The sequence below is a fragment of the Brienomyrus brachyistius genome, chromosome 1, assembly GCF_023856365.1.
Source record: "Brienomyrus brachyistius isolate T26 chromosome 1, BBRACH_0.4, whole genome shotgun sequence".
NCBI lineage: Eukaryota > Metazoa > Chordata > Actinopteri > Osteoglossiformes > Mormyridae > Brienomyrus > Brienomyrus brachyistius.
Genome location: NC_064533.1, coordinates 5,648,566 through 5,670,556, shown reverse-complemented (window position 1 = coordinate 5,670,556; position 21,991 = coordinate 5,648,566). Strand labels below are relative to the sequence as shown.

The following is a 21,991-nucleotide window of genomic DNA, read 5'->3' as shown; positions in this document are numbered from 1 at the left end:
TAGCTTCCCCTAACAGAGTGGTTTTTTGAGACAGTAGACAAAGCATTTCCTCAGCGGATCTTTCCAGCCGTGTGTATGTACAGAATACGCCCCCCCCCCCACACACACACACACACACACACAGGGGAGGACGTGGGGACAGCCTGCACGCTTACCGCGTGCGCCACATGCGCGGGGGACAGATAAGAACGGACTCTCTCCACCGCGCGTATGTCACTGAGGTCACATGACCTGCGGCCATGACACCCACAGACAGGACATACGAAACAAAAACACGTGGACCACTGTATCAACCCCCCCCCCCCTAAATACACAGTAAAATGGGGGCAGCTGCATGTAATTTTATGTTATTTATTTTTGTTTTTTTTTCCCCTGGGTTATTTACAGTCTTAATCTATCATAAGAACAGGATGGTCCCGTTTGTAGAAAAAAAAACAATGAGATTGGTCGAGGGCTGCTCCCAAAGCGCCGCCCGCAGCCTGACGTGAGGATAAACGCTCCCGTTACGTCTCAAAGCCGCCATAAAAATATGGCATTTCCTGTCTTAGCTCTACAATGAATGCATTGATATTCTATTTCACGTGTATCTTATTCTATGTACGTTCCTTATAGCGACCTGCAAGTAGAAATTCACGCTTGACTAGGCCTAGTGTATCATCTGTGTGCATAGATCAATCTCAAGTGGACTTTGAGGATTTCATAAAGGGAATATAGGGGTTGCTTTAATTTCAAAAATGTCTTCTTACACTATTTGGAATGTTCCAATGTGAACCATTATGGAGGGGTGATCAGTCTTCGTCCTCGCCTTCCCCTGGACCTCGAATCATCCTACGTCCGCCTCTTTTCCCAGCGGGACCCTTAGGTTTGGCGAAGGCTTGCTTGTGCGCATGCTGCTTCGGATGGACCTCCTCATACAGGAAGTCGCTGGTCAGCTCATCGCCGCTTTCAATCTCCAGCTGAGAGAGAGCCAGATCAGCAACGTCGCAGACAAATGACGCAAAGTCAATTCTACGCTGTTGGATGAGCCCACGACTATGCTACTGAGCACTCATTTCCAAAAGATGTATTTCGGCACATTTTGTGTCAGCTTATTAACTGTTTTAAATTGTACAAAAAAATCGTTTTGAGTAATCCTGTTGCCACATCCTTACCTTCTTCGCTATTTCGATGTGAAGGCCGGTTTCCACCATGTCGATTAGCGGATTCTTGCAGCTGGAGTAGAGCATTCTCTCTTTGATGCTGCACTTGTAGCCGGGCATGGAGTACATGAAGACTGCAACATTCAGACGAGAGATCAGGTCAAAATAGCAGCCCTGCCAAGCATCACAGCTTCCAAGCAAAATCCTGCATGGCCAACCCAAGAGGTGGACTTTGAACAACCGCCTCTCATCCCTGAATACAAAGACAGTTGTCCTATTGCCATGACAGCACAAAGAAGTATTTTGGAAAACAAAAACTTCACTATTGGGGGCATCACTTGCGCCAGAATGCAATAAGCGCCAAATCCGCAAACTAATTCTGAATGCCTTGTTTCACAGCTATTCGCTAAGCCGTCGAGGTCGACCCTTTTCACCTGTGGATTCCAAGTAGTCTCCCTCGTGGGAATGTTTGTACAGGAAGAAATGGTAGCGGGCGGAATCTTTGGGAATTCTTTTCGGCAGGTCCTTGACTTCCGTGGGAGCCGTGCTGGACAGCTTTATGCTCTCTCTTTGAAAATCGATTTCCTGTCGAAAAAACATAAACGACACCCTCCGGTAAAGAGAAATTATGTTTTCGTGAAAAATATTCAGGCATAACAACAAATAGCAGTCACTCCAAATGGGAAAGTTGCCATTAGGCTTTGCCAGACACACTCTCTGCTGGCCAGATGTTACCCATCTGCCTGCAAAGCACTTTAATGCCACATTCTAAAAATAAGCCTGACACAGGGGGGGGGGGGTGGTGGTGGCACTGTGGGCCATTTAATGTTCTACCAACAAAAAAAAAAACGCAAGAAATAAAAGCAGCATTAAACTAGGTGCTGCAGGTGACACAGATTCTTGGTCCACTCATGTACCTTTAAATTCAAAGCCCACTCACAATGCTCTAACCAATCACATCCCCCTCCATGCTCCTCTGGCCAATCACATTTCCCCTCATGCTCCTCTGGCCAATCACATTCCCCCCATATTCCTCTAGGGGCGTGGCTGGCAATGATCGCAGTTTGCAGAAATTGAGGGGATCGGGGTTTTCCTTACAAGTTGGACATAGTTGAACTTCTTCTCCTTGAACTGCTCCAGAGCATGAACAGCTTCCCGGTCCATGGGGAAAGCCACACCCTGCAGGGTCTGCTGCTTGGTGTCCACGCTGATGTCTGTCTGCACCTAAGCGTGAGGATGCCAAACATAACTAAGCTGTCATGGGTCTGGAAGAACTAGAATATAAATAAAGAGAAGCACTTCTGAAAGTAGCTTGCTGGTGATTACGTAGTAAAAGCAGAAGGTCAGTGGTTTTTGCGACGCCACACGCTCACAGAAAAGAGCAGGTGGCATAGAAGCTGCTGGGCTATCTTCCACGGGTACGACTATATAAGATCTGCAAGTGGAACACAAATGGTTGCTTGCGAGAGCAATGTCTGCTCGGCTGGTGGGCCGTCATTTCAGGAGGCGAAACAGAGCAATGTGCTAATGACCCACAAGCTTGCCTTCCTCATGTAGCTGCCCCACGACCCAAAACTCATCCTCCTCAAGCCCATCTGCTTGCTCAACACAATGCCTCCCAGCTAAGAGTACGATACACGTCCCAAAGCCTCTTTTCTTCCTGATCCGCAGCAGCTGCTGACTGCGGGGGGAATGCAAACACAGCTTCCTGTTATAAACATTTTTTTTTAAACAGAGGGCGTGTCTACTAGTCAACTTGGCCATTTCCTTTTATGGAGTGAATGAATACAGTGAATGATCTACATTTATCCTGGTGCACACATATATTCCCATGCTTGCAGAACAACTGTATAATATCACACAGGCACAAACAACCGATGAACTTCCCTGATAGCAAATCTTGAATGGCTCTGGTTCAAGAATCTATTAGACAAGAAATTTAAATTGAAATCACTGCTTCTGAACGATTCATTTTCCTATCTTGGTTACATGAAAATGCTAACCAAATAAAGACGTAGCATCACAAATCCTCCAATCAGAGCACGGCGCCGACATCTGATTGGCACACATGTAAATCCTACGCAGTGACTGTCAAATCAACTGTCAGAATGAAAAGCAGCCTCTTTAAACATGAATATTCAGTTCATGTTCAGTGGGTGTCGCTTAGTTTTTGGGGTAAACCAGCTTTAATTTTAACCCAGTTCCAATGTGCTTCCTGTTCATGACACACACAAGGCAACCAGTACCATTTAATTCTGAAAAGCCTTTCACTCAAGCCAGCGTCAGCAATCTTCAGCGTGATTGATCATCTCTTCTCAGCATAACCTGGCTGGCAATGCTGACCTTGGGCTATTCTGCAAGCCAACTTGCCAATACCTCTGAATCAGCTAAATGAACAGCTTTAACAATCACCTAGAACCTCTGCTGGGAAAGAGGGAGCGTGAGGCAGAGGATAACCTAAAGAGGATGCCTGGCTGTCACACGGCAAACCCTTACATACAAAATCAGACATTTAGGTTTAACTGCTTTTATGAGAGAAAGGAACTGAGTGTTAAACTATAAGCGCACGAGTTAGTGTGTTAATACACATATGTACTGTGTTATTACATACATGTAAGCAAGCAAGTTAGTGTGAGATTATATATGGGGAATCGTAGTAGTGTGGTGAACCACGTCTGTCTGTGAATGTGTCTGTGTGAGAATATGAACGAATAAGGGTCTGGAGAACAGGCAGTGAGCAATGAGTGTACAGAGGGTGAGGGGCTACCTCGTTAAGTTTGATCTGTCTCAGTTCCTCCTCCGCGGCAGTCAGGGGGAGAGGAGCAGCTTGGGAGGTCAGGTATTTTTTATACCCGCTCAAAGACAGGTCATCCTGGAAATGAACCCATGGAGAACTCACAGGAGAACAGAGACATTCCACAGCTCCGGATGACACACTTCAGATTATACGGATGGCGGCCTCTTGTTCTAAGATCCTCAACTCGAATGTTCTAGGTTCTCCCTGGTTCGTGTTACACATTTCCCAGAAAAAAAAAATAATTTTAAGGGTTTCTTTTTAAATGGTACCCAAGCAATCCTACGTCAAATGAGTGTCAAAGTGACAAAGACCAGAAACTGCAGATCTTGCCAGTAAAAATGAGGGAAAAATTAAACTGGGTGTATTTTAATTACCCGAAAAGCATTGAACTTCATGTGCTTCACCAGGTAACTCTGGTAGTCATGCACTCAATTGACATGTTGCTCAGTTAAAAGTTGCAAGTAGTAACCTCACTATTTAAAAATAACAGCGGTGTAATGCGCACCTTTACAGTACCGAACAGCTCATCTTTAATGTGTCCGCCTCCAAACTCCTTCTTCACGGTAGCCCTGGTAGCAGCATACAGCATCTTATGTCGCACCTATTGGGCGAGAGACAAATTCCCCGCATCCGTAAACCCGGAGGCCGACTGCAATGTTCCCATTTGCTGGTGTCAGACACAACGCTGAGCTTTCTCTTCCTGGGCAGTAAAAACCATGCAGTGCACACGTTCTGCCCTTTAAAATGTTATGCTGTCACTGCCAGTCTTCCCCTTTGGGGGAAACTGAACAGCAATTTAGCATCGTGGGGGTTCGGTGCTGAGCTTGAGCAGACAATGCCTCCCTTTCATGTGGTCGTGCAAACAATCGGTTTCCTCAAATCCCTACACAAACATAAGATCCTAGTGCCACAGAGCCAATATAGCAGTCAGAATGACCGACGGCAGTGTGCAGCTCTGTGGGTTAGCCCTCTGTGCCCATGATCGGAAAATCACCAGTTCAAATCCCCTGGCTGGCAGAGTTATTTCACTATCGGGCCCATGTGCAAGGCCCTTGACTCCCAATTGCTCCGGGGACTGGCCTTCTCAATCGTATGTTGCTTTGGAAAGAAGCATCTGCTAAATTAATAAATATGATCTGGAAATCCTGTCATAATCCTGTAATCTTTCCTCTAATTAAACCTACACAGCAAACCTAGTGCAAATGACAACAGCAGGCAGCTACTGTGAAGTCATCCGCTGCCAAGGAGGAATCTAACAAGTCGTAACTTGCTCCCATCAGTTCCGGAATACGGAATGTTCCGCTCAAACTGTGCGCAGGTTTCTCCGGGCGTCCCTAAGCAACACGTACGGCAGAATGGTCGGGAGACCAGGACAGGAAGATCCACTCGTATCCTTGGTTGTTGGAGGAGTCCAGCCGGTACAGAACGTAGCACGGTACCCCGTCCTCCAGCAGAGGGAGGACACAGGAGTCGTAGTCCTGGTCCCACTGTTTACCAGCTTTCTTCGTTCCACCCAGAACCAGTTGTTCTGAAATGAGAGCAGTGGAATCAGTCATAACGCTGCTTTGTGTGCGTCTCAGTCAGCTGTGCCCTTTTAGCAGGGAAGCAAATGCAGGACGTTAAGAGCAGCTGTAGAAAAATGGCCACAGTCTGCAGTAATTATGCTGGGTGATTGGTTAATTGCTGGAGATGCATGTGGGCGGAGTGGGGGGGGGGGGGGTCCTGAAATGGGCGGGGCCATGCCTGGCAGGATGTGCAGAAACTCACCGTCCTCGATGTTAACCTTCAGGACCCGATAATCGCCATTCCTCGCCTTTGCGAAAATCTCCTTCACCTCCTCAGCAGCTGTGATGACAGAGTTGTGAGATAAATGGACACATGAAAAGCATTTTTTTCCCCTTTAGTTTACGTGTTCATCATTTCAGAAACGTGAACTACACTGAGCTACATGCAGAATCCACACCTCTTTCTAAACATGCCAGACTGTGCACCAATCAATATCCTAAATTTTATGATTTTCAAACCTAGTGTCTCGGAAATGGGAAAAATTTGTGTCATAGCATCATAATTCAAGACACTTGTGTTCACAAGCACACTTGTCATTGACAATAAGCACAAGTGTAAGTTAAAACATTATCAAGATTCACTTTGGAAATATGGATATATACAGAAGAGCTTAGATGTTTTAATAACCGAGCCGAGTGCTAAATACTGCTAAGCATCCTCATGTTAAATTAAATGAGCAACCTCATAAAAATTACTTTTAATGAAGAATCTTTTATTTGCTTGCTGACAAAGCTGGCTCTGACCTAAATATACCGTGAGCTTAATAAGTAAATTATTACAACATGAAAGACAAAGTCGATGAGACAATGTGACCAGGCGTGCAACTACAACAAAAATCTACGCTATTTTAAAATGAGCCCTATCAGATGAAGTTACAGCAAAACTGCAAACTGGATTTTTCAGCATAATAGCTTTGCAGACGTTATCTTTTTATAGATGCGGGAATTTCATGCCACCCTTCTTTATATGGTATGGTCATTTTTTCAGTATCCTCAACAACACGAATATCTATTGCATCCTTCTGAATATAAGCTATGCTTTTTCGATCTGGCTCCTGACGGCCGTCGTTCGCCCCCGCCGACCGTGGTTGCCCCCCGCCGGTCGTCGCTGGCCCTTGACGGCCGTCGCTGGCCCCTGACGGCCGTCGCTGGCCCCTGGTCGCCTAGGCGTGTCTGTCTGCTGTTTCGGCTCATTCTTACTGCAGGTGCTGATATTTATCCATATTTAAGACCTTTCTTAGAAGAATCAGGAAGCTATCTGGCTACAGAAGCATGAGTAGGTCATTACTCACGACTGACCAAGTGACAGATTACCTGTAAATAACTGTACAGAAGCACAAAAGCCAGGATTGCCAATAAAACCCTTTTTACTGCGATACTCCACAGGTTATTAAGGAAAAAGCACACTGGCTGATACTGAAACAAGAGGGCTTTCACCCTAAGAGGCAAATTCTGCATGCTCCCAATCCAAACGTTAAGCGATGCAATCAAACGTTTTCATCAGACGAAACTCAAAAACTTGCCATGAACCGTCTAGAAAAAACTGTAAACGAATTTACCTTGAATGCCTGTTTGATGGGACATTGTACTTATTTCCTTTCGAGTCGGCCGCTTTACTGAACAGGAGCTGAAGACGGAAGAGGGAAATGGGACTACAGTAACCCGACCCGGCTCTGCCGTGACGTCACCCCGCTGCCGCGCCCACGCCGCCAGACGAGACCGCGCAGCCCAGCGACATTCACCAGCTGCCTATTGCCCAGCCTATCGACGTCACCAAGTCACGTGTTTCGACGGTCGCTAGCGATTGGAGGACTTGAGAATAGCGTCACGGACAATCGGGATGCGGAGTTATTTCGGTCTTATTTTTGATTCGCAAAGCGGAGTCTGATCGATAAGTCATTTATAATACTGTGTGATTAGCTGTCAATGAATCATTCTAAAATATTTTGTATGTTAAACGTTAAATATTGTCACACCCTAATTAGAAATACAGATACTCTTCCATACTGATCTATTTCTTAATCTTGTGTTTTTATTTAATAATGATAATTATACATTGTATGATACATTGGATGCACTGAATCCTGTAAAATTTTGGATTTGTAAGAATGTATCATTTGTAAACCTCACAATACAAAAAAAATCATGACGTATTAACTATAAAGATAGTCAGGGCACCTGACACAACAGCAATAAAAGCATATCTCCGTTTGGGGTGGCGACTCCGTGAAACAGCTTTGCGTGGTCACTCAAAGCAAAGCTTAATCAATGTCTTCCTGCTAATAAATATACGCCTGAAAGCGACCTCTGTGGCTGGCTATGGGAAGCCCTGACGTGTTGGTTCCGTCCCAGTGGACGGATGGTATGAGTCTTTAAAGTAAGAGAGTCTCCATATCCTGAGGTCCCCTGACACACGGCACCGAGGCGGCTAATCAGTGCTGAGTAAGCTGCATCAGCGGAAGCAGCCCGTCCCGGCACTCACATACCCCATCACCGTGGTGGGGAGCAGCTGGGGTTTGCCTCTGCCCTAGGGGACGACGGGTCACATGGATAATCCCCTCATCTCCAAGCCAGGCGGCTCCGAGCATTTGGGTTACTACTGCACCGTCGGCTCCCTTGGTGCGAGGAGGCAGCACAGCAGCGAATGGGATCTTCCCAGTGGTCCAGCGCGTGCAGCTTGAGTGGGGAGGGGTGTGGAACTGGTGCAGAGCAGGTCGGTGTGTGTTTATGCGCGTGCTCGATCGCGTCGCCCGCACATGGTGCTTCGTGAGAGACCGTATTGAAACCCGCCTGGTTGGGCGCACAGCATGCGTATCTCAGTCACACACTACCATGTAGCATTCCTGTTTTATCGCCGCCAGCCTAAAGAATCGGTACGGACGCATTGTTTTTGGGGGAGCGGAGGAGGTGGAGCCACGGCTTTCAAGCAGCCCCCTCCGGCAACGCGAGAAGGCGCCGGTGTAGTCCCGAAGAAATGCAGGGAGACAGGGTTGGGCGGCGTGAAAGCGCTTGCGGAGAACAGCCACGGGTTTCTGCACCTCTCGGAATTACAGAAAACACTTTGCTTTGGAATAATAAACAAAAGCGGGAGAGTGACATTTTCTGAACTCCATCCTAATACATTCTATTATTAGACCAAGGATCGGGGCAGATCTTAAGGTGTTCTAGAGTAAATAAGCTATGCCGGCGTGGAAGGCTGGATTTATGACACATTTCGTTTTCAACGCTTGTCGGCCGGCGGGGTTTGTACTATGTAAGCCGTGTCTGCTGACGCCCTCCGTGCGGGAATCCGTTCGTGGGATGGCCATAAAGACCGTGAGTCACAATCAAGTAGTATTTCTGCCTGCTTCAGCTTCGTGATCAGTCGTGTGTTAAAGCTTAGAGATCATACTACTTGCAATTTCACAGTCCAGACACACATAACTAGCGTTCGTGGTCTGGCATGTATTCCTGGAAGCAGTAATTTTGGGTCACATGAACGGTTTGGAGCCGTATGGCTGCTAAAGGGGTGCAACAAGGTTTAAAGTGGAACCCACCACGCTTCCATCCCCCAACCTCTGGTTTAAAAATAAGCCAGGTTTACTTTCTAGCATTGGGGAGGGGAGTAGTTTTCCAGGGGTATTATTGGGTCTGACGATTTCATGTGGAAACAGTTAGATGGCGGAAGGTCCAACCCAGAAGATTAGTAGCTCTTAAATAAGCTTTGTAGAGCTTTTGAAGAAATTTCCCTTTATGACCAAGAGTAAATGAAAATTACAGGGAGGAGGAGCAGTGAACGCTCGCATATCTGTAAGAGTGTATAATTTAAGCTCAGCTTGCTTTTATAAAGCTTGAACCATACCCTTGCCTGTTTTACTTTTTGTAACCTCCCTTAAAATATTGTGGTGATGAAGGGTTTGTTTTTCTGTCATCTTGTAGGTGGCCTGAGTCCGAGGTCATTTAGGATGGACATTGACGCCCGTTTCCGGTACTACTTCCAGCATCCGTGGGCTCGGCTGTCCGTGGCCAGCCTGGTGACCTTCTTCAACTTCCTCGTCTTCGCTGAGGACCCTGTCTCCCACAGCCATACGCAAGCACGCATGACCATGGTGGGCAACTGCTTCTCGTTCATTGTGAACAAGTACCCAGGCGGAGGCTGGAATATTGTTAAAGTGCTTCTGTGGCTGGTGGCCATCGTCGTCGGCCTGTTTGTTGGGAAGTTCTTCTTCCACAAACGCATCTTCGGTAAGACCTGTGTGCCCATGTGAGTGCTTAAAAGACAAACACAGTATTAATCCATGTCTTGGCGGTCTGGGTCTTAGTTACGCAATGACAAGGACTGGTGGAATCGGGGAGCTTTGTGACACGCCCTGCCCCCACTGTCACACTGACACATTCTTTTTTCATCCTCTTACTCTGTGAAACAACAGAAGATCTGTTTAAATGGAGCTTTAGAGCTCTGAGCTCTGCTATTTGCTGATGAGTTCTAGTAATGGTAACCTAGGGCGATGTCCCCAAACAATGTTCTAGAGAATTGTTTAGTGATTATAGCGTCTGGTGTCTCATTGTCGTTCTTGGTCACGTTTTTCTCTAAACAAAAGCTTTGTAATGACCTTCAGTTCTTCTGTAGACTTAAAAACGCCCCCCTTCTATGCCTCTAACCCCCAGTCTGCACCATCAGAACAAATCATCGTTTACAAAAGGGCAGCGTCAGGAGAGTTAGCTGCGTGAGACGTGGTCCAGTCGTGGTTTCGTTTCGGTGCCTTATCAGCCGGCATGCAGCGTGCTCCTGTTTGCTGTACCCAAGGAACGTTCACTGTAGGTCAGCTGTGACCTCCTGCCAGCATCACCTCCCACATCTGACCTTAACTACAGAAGCAGTTAAAATCCATGTGGGAGCTTGCAGAGTCGCTGGGTAGCAGCAGGGCAGAAAGAGAGGCCCGGCCAGCTAGTATTGAGAGCACAGGGTCCGTGTGGGATTTTGGGGGTCGGGCCAGGGGCCACACTCAGTGCTGCTGTACCAGGGTTATGTAACACTGCACTGTGAGGTAACAGGGGCACATGTCTGCACTGCATCCAGAGCAAAAGGACCCTCAACCTCACCACATCATCATTTGTGCATGCAGGGGCGCCGTAAAGGGGGTGAAACTTAGGGTGTGATTAGGGCCCCTGAATGACAGGGGCCCTAAACAATTTGGATTAAGATTGGATTGGTGTGTATTAAGGGCCTAATACAAAATGCTTTCATGGAGCCCTGAATCTCTGTACAATGAAACAGAGTGGTAACCTCGGTATATGTCCACTTTGGAATAAGTCCAACTTGGTATACGTCCTGTATGGATGCAAACCTGGTATACGACCTTTGTTTGGAAAATGACTCGCGTGCTAGAACTGGTCAAAATGAGTCAGGACTCCGCGCTACCCTTCTTTACCTCTCTCTCGAGACAAAGCCAGGACTGCCCACGAGTGTCAGTATACCAGTTGCTACCATTCAGTGAACAACCCGTGCTATAACTCTCTTCTCATTTATTTTATCTAATTGCTTTTATATTTATATATTTTAGTATTCAGCAGTGTTTAGATTATTTCATACGACCCCATCAATGTATAATATACCAATAACAATAGGATTTTTTTTTCATGGGAACGGATTAATCATTTTCTTGGAATCATTTTCCAAGTCTTATGGGAAAAATTCGTTTGGTATACGTCCTGTTTGGTATACGTCCTGTTTGGTATACGTCCTGTTTGGTATACATCCTGTTTGGTATAAGTCCAAGGATCTGGAACGGATTAAGGACGTATACCGAAGTAACACTGTACTTATTTGTGTTCCTCCCATTGGACCAGGGTCTCCCAAGTCCGATCCAGGAGGGACAGAAACCTGTACAGTTTGCAGATTTCCCTGCTCAAATTCCTCCTAATCAGCCAATTAAATCTCCAAACTGTGTTGGATGCTGGCCCCCCAGGACCGGAATCGGGGAACCCTGCTTTAGACTTAAGCCTGACTTATGCTCAGCGTAGAATCCACGGCATCAATAGCAACACAGCTACGTACTCTGCACTGTATCCTGACACCTTTAGATAAATTTGTGGGGGGTTTGCATCCGGCTATGGCGTAGGCGGCTACCGACAGCATATATTCATGCATGTAGGGCTTTTTTGAGGCAACTAGAGAGGTAAATGCCCTGAAGTGCTGGCAGCTGTATCCCACCAAATGCAGCCTCACAACCATTACTTTCCCAAGATCACCGCTCCTCGACTGAAGGTGTTTTGCAGCAATAACAAACCTTAAACCCATCCACCCATTTCCTGTACCTGCTTGCCATAGTTGGGGTCTCACAGGGTCCGGAGCCTATGGGCACGAGGCAGAGAACAACCCAGGATGGGGGCACCAACCCATCACAGGACACACTCGCACACCATACACTCACACACCATTCACACACCATTCACGCCTATGGACAACTTAGTAATTCCAATTGCAGACTGTTGCAGGAAATCGGAGAACCGGGAGGAAACCCCACAGTGACACAGAGAGAACTTGCAAACTCCACTCACATGGAGGCAGGGTGGAGACTCGAACCCTGGTCTCAGTGATATGAGGCATCTGCGCTAACCACAGTGCCATCCCATCTCATAGTTTTGCTTAACATAATGTCACCAATTTTCTTCAAAGATACCTCTAAACAGGAATAACCTGATGGGTAAACCTATGATGTAATACCATTAATTTTATTAGGCTTCTCGGCTGGCGAGGCTATATGTAAGCAAGCAGTAAATCCCAAACACGTGGCTGCACTAATGTGATTATACAATAGGAAAACCGCAGAATCTACAAGCATTATTACAGTCGGTGACACTCCCCCTGCCATTAGCGACATGCTTGCTTTCATCAGACGCCCTAGCGTGCCGTCTTGTTCGTCCTGCTATGTTTGGTGTACGGTCTTCCTGTGCACACCATGGAGCAGATCGCTCTGATAGAAGCAAGGTGATTCAATGGGAGCAATGAAAACAAGGCAGGTTTGTTTTTTTTTCCGTAACGTCCAGTTGATGTTTGTTCCCGGGACAATCACGAAGGTCTTTTCCGAAGGGCGATGTACAGGAAAGATACGTAAAAGACTGTGCTACTCGGATGACTGACCTCAGCGATTTGTAGACGATGCAAAGCAATCAAAGTAATGACGATGAGCTTTGTGATATCACATGTTATCCTGCTGGAAGTAGCCAAGTATGCTGAACAGCAATGCTCAGGTAGGCTGTGGCATGTAAATGATGCTCAGTCGGTACTAACGGACCCAAGAATATAAAGCCTACATCATTACATCACCAGCAGCCCACATTGTTGATATCTGACCCTGCCATCTGAATGTCACAGCAGTAATCTAGACTTATCTGACTAGGCAGTGTTTTCCAGTCTTCCATTGTCAGTGAGCCTGTACCACTGTAGCCTCAGTTTCCTGTTAGTATCTGACAGGAGTGGCACCCGCTGTGGTCTTCTGCTGCTGTAGCCCATCTGCTTCAAGGTTTGACGTGTTGTGCGTTCAGAGAGGCTCTTCTGCATACCTTGGTTGTAACGAGGGGTTATTTGCGTTACTGTTGCCTTTCTGTCAGCTTGAACCAGTCTGGCCATTCTTCTCTGACCTCGGCCATCAACAAGCCATTTTCACCCAGAGATCCGCTGCTCATTGGATGTTTTTCTTTTTCGGCCCATTCACTGTAAACCCTAGAGATGGTTGTGCATGAAATTCCAGTAGATCAGCAGTTTCTTATGCCATATTCAAAGTCACTTAAATCACCTCTCTTCCCCATTCTGGTGTTTGATGTGAACATTAACTGAAGCTCCTGACCTGTATCTGCATGATTTTAATTCAGTTCAATTCAATTCAATTTTAATTGTATAGCACATTTTCACAAAATTACATTGTCTCAAAGGGCTTTACCTTATCCCCGCCAAAAGCACCCCAGAGAGTAAGCCAGAGGCGACAGTGGTAAGGAAAAACTCCCTAGAAGGAAGAAACCTTAGAAGGAACGAGACTCAAAGGGGGAGCCCAACCTTCAGGGGGCAGCAGAGGAAGTCAATGAGCAAGAAGGCAAAGTCCCAATTCACACTGTCACAATTTTAAGATTTAAGTCTCAAGGCAGAGGGCAGGCAGGTGCTGGTGCTGCTTCTGACAGCAGGATGAACAGTGATACAGCAGCAGGGCATTCAGGAGAGACGTCACAGGCGGAAGGGCGAGCAGGCCGGAAGGACGTCACAGGCGGAAGGGCGAGCAGGCCGGAAAGGAGTCACAGGCGGAAGGGCCAGCAGGCCGGAAGGACGTCACAGGCGGAAGGGCGAGCAGGCCGGAAGGATGTCACAGGCGGAAGGGCGAGCAGGCCGGAAAGGAGTCACAGGCGGAATGGCCAGCAGGCCGGAAGGACGTCACAGGCGGAATGGCCAGCAGGCCGGAAGGACGTCACAGGCGGGAGGGCCAGCAGGCCGGAAGGACGTCACAGGCGGGAGGGCCAGCAGGCCGGAAGGACGTCACAGGCGGGAGGGCCAGCAGGCCGGAAGGACGTCACAGGCGGGAGGGCCAGCAGGCCGGAAGGACGTCACAGGCGGAAGGGCGAGCAGGCCGGAAGGACGTCACAGGCGGAATGGCCAGCAGGCCGGAAGGACGTCACAGGCGGGAGGGCCAGCAGGCCGGAAGGACGTCACAGGCGGAAGGGCAAGCAGGCCGGAAAGGAGTCACAGGCGGAAGGGCAAGCAGGCCGGAAGGACGTCACAGGCGGAATGGCCAGCAGGCCGGAAGGACGTCACAGGCGGAAGGACCAGCAGGCCGGAAGGACGTCACAGGCGGAAGGACCAGCAGGCCGGAAAGACGTCACAGGCGGAAGGGCCAGCAGGCCGGAAAGGCGTCACAGGCGGAAGGGCCAGCAGGCCGGAAAGACGTCACAGGCGGAAGGACCAGCAGGCCGGAAAGACGTCACAGGCGGAAGGGCCAGCAGGCCGGAAAGGCGTCACAGGCGGAAGGGCCAGCAGGCCGGAAAGACGTCACAGGCGGAAGGGCCAGCAGGCGGGAAAGACGTCACAGCACAGCCCAGGAGGAGTAGGGGAAATAATTTAGCCAATGCAGGGGAGACTAGAGGCAGTGCAAGCAGATAAGTGAGTGCAATATGTAATCTCCGGCAGATATGGTTATGGCAGCATAAGTACAACTCACACTATAGGTTTAACTGGGAGTGAGCAGTTAGCTAGAGCTAGAAATAGAGTCCCTATAAGCTAGACTAAACAGGTGTGTTTTTAGTCTAGGCTTGAATATTGAGAGTGAGCCTGAATCTCCCACATCCAGTGGAAGACTATGCAGGGTTCTAAGTGGCCGGTATTCAGCTGCAAGGCCATTCAGTGCTTTATAAGCAGTATTCTGAAGTCAATCTGAGACTTAACTGGAAGCCAGTGAAGGGAGCATAGAACAGGGCTAATATGATCAGATTTTTGGGTTGTAACAACTCTGGCTGCTGTACTTAGTACCAGCTGAAATTTATGTAAGGATCTGGTCGGGCAAAGGAGGGCATTACAGTAGCCCAGCCTGGATGTTATAAAGGCATGTATTGGTTATTCTGCATCATGGAAGGAGAGCATCTTTCGAAGCTTAGCAATGTTCCCTAGATTGTAGAACGCAACTCTAGTAATACTTCTTATGTGGGCACCGAAACATAAATGAGGTACAAGCAGGATCAACTGAATCACCTGGGCGATTTTTAACAGGAGACCATTTAATACTTTAGGCTGCTGATGCATGATTGGCTGATTAGATATTTGCTTCAACGAGCAGTTGAACAGGTGTACCTAATAAAGTGGCCAGCGGGCGCATATTGTACCTTTTATTATAAATACTGTCAGGGTAAGTAGTATTGCAGGCGTGACAGTCGGTCCTTTTCAAGGCTTTGCAGAGAACTGAGCGTGAGTTCAGACATTTAACCAAAGGACCTTGAGAGGAATTTGCTCAGGCTTGCAACAGCATTGCTAATGGAAAATAAATTGAATTCAAGGAAAGTGATTTAAGAATTGATCATCCCACATTCAAAATTTAATTAAATCGATGTTTGTGATATTTGGGGCAGCTTTTATTGAATTAAGTTTTTTTTTTTTCTGTATTAAGTTTGACTGAATCGATCCTTGTAATAAAAAATATACTCGTTAGTTTCTTTTTTTCCCCACTGAAGCAACTGTGCTATTTTTAAAAGGAGACCAGTGAAAAGGTTCTTGATTTATTCCTTATTTTGAAGGCTGGGCCTTGAGGGCTGTGTCTAATGGAGCCGGGGTTCAGGCCTGGATCTGGTTTCACGGGCAGAACCCATAGGTCCACCAGAGCATCAGGCCAGATCCTCAGGGGTCATTCAGGGCAGCGTGGAGGACTGTGCTTCCATGGTGCTTTAAGGCTCCTTTCTTAGTTGATCATGCCCTCCTCGATAAGGACGGTTAATTAGTAGTGCTAGCTAACTGGACAGTTTGATTGTAACTGGTCATTAAATCCCCATAACTAGTTGAGTAATTTACCAAAATGAAAGAAGTGAGCAGTTAATGATGTGGTTGATGTGGATGTATACACACTCATCAGAGAGCTGCTTATTTACAGTTAAAATATTGCACTTATGTTGCATAAACATGTTGAAAAGATGCTGAGAGGCTTAAATGAGGTCCTTCACAAGAGAAAGATGTTTCTGGGAAAATGTTTAGTCCCTCATCATGAAGGGTAACCTCATGGAGTCCACCTGGGGTTAGTGGCAGTGTGATCCTTATTCAGGTAGAAGACACTTTTCTCCAAGTCAGGAGAGCATGCGGTGAGAGAGCGTGCCTTGGCATTTGGGCCCTTCTAATTCTGCCAACCATAGGATACAAACCCACAACCTTTTGGATACAGGCACAAACCTGCACGTCCTTCCTAAATTGCAACGGCACTTGGTAACTCTCCGGACCTGGAGTGCTTTTGTCGCTCCCTTGAGTCCAAAGAGGCTCATCCATTAGAATTAAATGATGGTAAGAAGCTTAGGCGTAGAATCCCTTAATGCCTGCTGGGGCTGGGGGGAGGGGGCCAGGTGTGCACTGCTCACAGTCAGCACTCGCACAGCCATGACATTGTAACACCGCAGTGGGGTTATTGTTAGAGAGATGGGCGGAGCTGCATCAAATGGCACCAAACTGGCAGTCCCGAGACCACGGATGTAAATCTGCTGGCATAGGGGAAATGTGACCCCCGTCATCCAGTGAGTGTCATTCCCAGTAGCGGCGCCACCACCCGCCCCGCCGCCCCCCACTCATGAGCAGTGTTGGTCTGTTGGTCTGGCGAGCAGCTACTCTCCTTCCCCGTGCAATAAGCCCCCTCCCAGTATCACTGCAAGCTAAACACTGACATATCGCCTTCCAGCATCCTGCCACTGGAGGGTCTATTCCAGCGACCTGGAGTTCTTGGGGGATACATAATCATCGGAACGGCAGAATTATACCCTGTGTATATGCAATGAGTATGAAAATATACACCAGTCAGCCGTATCATTAAATCCACCTGCCTAATACTGTGTAGGTCCCCAGTTAACAGCCTTAACTGCTTCAGCAATTTCTGCTGCAGTAGCGGACCAGATGGACTAGCCTTCGGTCCCTACATGCATCAATGAGTGTCGGGGGTCCATGACTCCTTCGTCGGTTCCCCGGTTAGCCTTCCTTAGACCACTTTCGGTAGGTTTCTGACCACTGCATACTGGGAACCTCCACTAGACCTACCGTTTTAGAGATGCTCTCACCCTGCCATCTAGCCATCAAAATTTGCCCCTTGTCAAAGCTACTCAGATCCTTATACGTACCTATTTTTTCTGCTTCCAACGCATCAACTTCAAGAGCTGCCTATTCACATGCCTAATATATAATGGCACTCTTGACATGTGCCATTGTAATGAGATCCATCCATCTATTTTCTGTAACCACTTGTCCTATTCAGGGGTTGTGGGGGGGTCTGGAGTCTTTCCCGGAAACTACGGGGCAAGGCAGGGAACAACCCTGGGTGGGCTACCAGTCAATCGCAGGGCACATGCACACAGGCACACCTTTGGGCAATTTGGGTAGCGCCAATTAGCTTCAGCGTGTGGGGGAGGCGGAGGGAATGGGACAGGAGTACCCAGACGAAACCCCATGATGACATGGGGAGAACATGCAAACTGCACACACATGGAACCTTGGCAGAGACTCGGACCCTGGACCCAGAGCCCAGAGGTGTGAGGCGACAATGCTGACCACTGGCCCATTGGACCTCCCCCTTGTACTGAGACAGTCAGTGTTATTCACCTCACCTGTCAGTGGTTTTAATGTAATGGCTGATCGGTATAAATATGTAAGAGGGAAAATGTATAGCTTCAGTAACGGAATCTGAGACTTAATGAGGTGAATAGTGTTCACATTTCACAGTTCCACAGAGGTGAGTCTATATTGAGTCATTTTTATATTTAGCTATTTCATTGTGCCAGTAAATTCTCAAAGGTGAATATATATATATATATATATATATATATATATATATATATATATATATATATATATATATATATGAATGATAGAGTTTATGTAGAGATGTGTGAAAAAGCTAGTGCACCCTCTTTCAATTATAAGGTTTTACGTATTATGTATCAGGACATAATAAAATATCATTTGGTTCTTAGCAGGTCTTAAAATTAGATAAATATAGCCTCAGATGAACAACAACATGTGACATATTACACTGTGTCATTATTTATTTCATAAAAACGAAGCCAAAATGTAGAAGCAGCGTGTGAAAAATTAAGTACACCCCTACTGCTTCCATGGGGATTAAGAAGGCAAGTAGCAGCCAAGTTTGGTTAATCAAATGTACTTCAGTGTTTGATCATCGGCAAGTGTGCAAGTTTGGTCACCTTACCTTAAAAGGACATTTCTGCCTTGAAAAGGGTGCAACGTAGGGCTACGAGAATGATTCCTGGTCTTAGAGGCATGTCTTATGAGGAGAGGTTAGTTGAGCTGAATCTATTCAGCCTTGAGCAAAGGATACTTTGGGGGGGCATGTTCTATATATGTAAAATTCTAACCGGTCTGGATGCTGTTCAGCCAAATGGCTATTTCAATATTAGTTTAAATACTAGAACTAGTGGCCATAGGTGGAAATTCGCGGGAGAACATTTTAAACATTTAAACACTTCTTTACACAGCGTGTAGTTAGAGTATGGAATAGTCTTCCTTTTAGTGTAGCGCAAGATAAAACCCTGGGTTCCTTTAAATCAGAGTTAGATAAGATTTTAACAATTAGTTACATTCTCCCCAAACGAGCTTGAAGGGCCAAATGACCTCCTCTTGTTTGTAAATTTCTTGTGTTCTTATGTGACCACCTGTTTAAAAGCAGAAGTTTTGGCAGTTTGCTTATCTGGAGCATTCAGGTGTGTTAACAAAATGCCAAGGAGGAAAGACATCAGCAATGATCTTAGAGAAGCAATTGGCGCTGCCCATCAATCTGTGAAGGGTTATAACCATTTGCCAACAATGTGACGTCCGTCATTTTACAGCGCGAGATACTAATCACAAGAGGAAAACATTCAAGACAGTTGCCAGTCTTCCCAGGAGTGGACGTCTCAACAAATTCAAACCAAGGTCAGACCGTGCAAGACTCAGAGAAATCGCAAAAACCCAAGAGCTACATCTCAGACTCTACAGGCTTCAGTTAGAATGTTAAATGTTGAAGCTGATGACAGCACAATTAGAAAAAGACTGAAGAAGGAGAAGGAGAAAGACTCTTCTCTCTACCAAGAACATGGCAGCATAGCTTAGGTTTGCAAAGTTGCACCTGAACAAACCACAAGACTTCTGGAACAATGTCCTTTGGACAGATGAGACCAAAGTGGAGATAACGTGGACCAAAGAGGCCATAATGCACAGCCAAACACAAAAATAAAGCATATCGAGACAAATGTCTCATACCAACTGTCAAGCACGGTGGTGATGATTTGAGTTTGTTTTGCAGCCATGGAGTCGAATGCGAGGCCAGCAGCTAAAGCCAATACTGGGTCATGTAACGAGACAATGATCCCAAGCACACCAGCAAATCTACAACAGAATGGCTGAAAACGAAAAGAATCCAGGTGTCACAATGACCCAGTGAAAGTCCAGACCTCAACCTGAGTGAAATGCTGTGGCAGGACCTTAAGAGAGGTGTGCATAAATGAATGTCTGCAAACCTCAATGAACCAAAGCAATGCTGTACAGAATAGTGGGCCAGAATGTGACACTGATACAGTTTTCTGTATGATAAGTCATACAGAAAACTGAGATAAGGGACTATCGCCCAGTGGCCTTAACATCTCATATTATGAAGACCCTGGAGCGTCTGGTCCTTCACGCTCATGCACTGGACCCCCTCCAGTTTGCCTGCCATGGGCACATCAGTGTGGTGGATGCAGGAGCCAGGATGTTACGTGAGAATCCTTTTCTTTGACTTCTCAAGTCCTTTCAATACAATCCAGCCCCTCATATTGAGAGGCATGTTGGAGGGGGTGCGTGTGAACCCCTCCCTGACATCTTGGATAGCAGACTACCTGACAGAGTGACCCCAGTTTGTCAGACTGGGAAACTGTGTCTCTGGGACAGTGAGGTGCAGCACTGGAGCCCCACAAGGGACAGTTTTAGCACCATTCCTGTTGTCACTCTACACGGCAGACTTTAGATACAGCACAAAATCCTGCCACATGCACAAACACTCTGATGATACAGCTATTGCGGCATATATCAAGAGTGGACAGGAGTAGGAATACAGGGACCTTGCGGAGGCCTTCGGGAACTGGTGCAGTAGGAGCTGCCTCCAAGTTAACACCAGCAAAACCAAGGAGATGCTGGTGGATTTTAGAAGATCTAGGCCACCTCATCTGCCAGTTTCCATACTGGGGCAGGACATCGAGGTGGTGACCTCCTACAGATATCTGGGGGTCATTTTGGATGATAAACTGGAATTGTCCCTGGACACAGGTTCTCCATGTAAGAAGGGGCAGAGTTGCCTCTTCTTTCTGCGGAAGCTGAGGTCCTTTGACGTGTGTTTTATCACTCAGTGGTAGCCAGTGAAGAAAGCCAGCTTAGTGCCGGCTTACTTTCTTTCTTTCTCTTTCTTTATTTCTTCCTTTCTTTCACTTAGTTACCGTTGCTAAAGGTGCTTCTACAAGCTCTCGAATCACAGGGTGCACTTAGTTGTTCACGCACGGCGTCTCCATTTTGTCAGTTGCATTTTTTGTTATACTGACATGATGGAATCTGTTGTGTTTTACATCTGAGGTTAGATTTAAATAATTTGTGAACCTGGCAAAGACCAGATGATGTCTGTATTATATCCTAATATGTCAAACCATATAACCGAAAGACTGTAGTTTGTGTCAGAAAGTAGTTTTCCTGCAGTGAATATACAGTACATTGGATAGTGTTTGTATTTTTGCCATTTCAGTGTTCAACACAGATAAAGTAAGAGTTTTTAATTCAGTGTGACATCATGTTCAGATTCGGTGTTTGTGACACAGTTACTGATGCCTTCGTGGGTAGCTAAACAGCTTCTCTCAGCTGTTTTCAGGGTCCTATACATTTTTAACTACTTATATTTACTTAAGAGATGCTTCTGTGTAAAGTTCCGTATAATTGAGACAGCAGGGTTGGGCAGTCACTGGAGCATTTGGGGTTAAGGGCCTCGCTCAAGGGCCCAATGGTGACATCATTCTGCTGACGCTGGAATTTGAACCAGCAATCTTCAGCTCACAAGCATAGTGCCCAATCTGGCTGAGCTATACAGCAGCCCATTTAACTAGCCAATCTGGTTTTTTGAAACTGTACCGGTGGTCAAACCAATGTCTATTGCAGACGTTTCTAAGAACATGCAACAGTGAAATGCAAAAATATAAACAGAGGTCATTATTTCGTCATCTCACAAAGACTAGAGTACCATTGCTGGTGACATGTTGAGAAAAGAAAAGGGAAAACAAATAATTTTGCATGTCTGATTCTTTGAATGTTTGCATGTTTTAGACGCTGAGCTTTCTCACACCACTTGCCAAAACTAAATATTAAATTAGAGAGGCTTTTTAGTAAGAAAAACATCTAATCCACTTTATCAGTTTTGGTACTTAATCCACCCTAATTGCCCCTTTAAACTGTATAACAATGACTGCTGCCAAACACTCACTGCAGTAACTATGCACAGTGGGACAACTTTCGAGCCTAAATCATTTATTCATGCCTAACACAATTGTAAGTTCTCAGTGCAGACTTTGCATTTCCCATGAATCCCTGAGGCACTAATCAAGTCACAAACTATGACCTCAGCAAAGGTATATAGAGGAATTTTGGTTGGAGACCTAGACCTGCCACAATTCACTGCTGTGCCAGACTTTGATAATCTGGATAATGATTCTGACTGAAGTTCAGTGCAGCCATGAACCCTCTTCAAAAATGCCAGTCTCCAGACTCAGAGGCATCAAGA

General features: G+C 46.5%; 2 protein-coding genes across 6 annotated transcripts in view; one reads left to right on the top strand and one right to left on the bottom strand.

Moving 5' to 3' along the window:
• Positions 1 to 337: 337 nt before the first annotated feature.
• On the bottom strand, positions 338 to 7,217 carry LOC125736284 (twinfilin-1-like). The gene is made up of 9 exons (XM_049006294.1): positions 7,061 to 7,217; positions 5,704 to 5,781; positions 5,286 to 5,464; positions 4,442 to 4,537; positions 3,907 to 4,011; positions 2,238 to 2,363; positions 1,574 to 1,724; positions 1,152 to 1,273; positions 338 to 956 (listed from the first exon to the last, which is right to left on the bottom strand). The coding sequence occupies exons 1-9, from the start codon at positions 7,083 to 7,085 to the stop codon at positions 789 to 791; spliced, it is 1,050 nt and encodes a 349-aa protein (XP_048862251.1). The 5' UTR covers positions 7,086 to 7,217; the 3' UTR covers positions 338 to 788.
• A 654-nt stretch (positions 7,218 to 7,871) lies between these two features.
• Positions 7,872 to 21,991, top strand: part of tmem117 (transmembrane protein 117) — a 45,033-nt gene continuing 30,913 nt past the window's right edge. The window contains exons 1-2 of one of the 5 annotated variants that reach the window (XM_049006287.1): positions 7,872 to 8,214; positions 9,420 to 9,725. In XM_049006287.1, the coding sequence (XP_048862244.1) occupies positions 9,446 to 9,725 (280 nt within the window). In that variant the 5' untranslated portion in view covers positions 7,872 to 8,214; positions 9,420 to 9,445. Of the gene's footprint in view, positions 8,215 to 8,283; positions 8,817 to 9,419; positions 9,745 to 21,991 lie in introns of those variants that run through there. The other 4 variants (XM_049006289.1, XM_049006286.1, XM_049006290.1 and 1 more) reach the window with 4 other exon arrangements.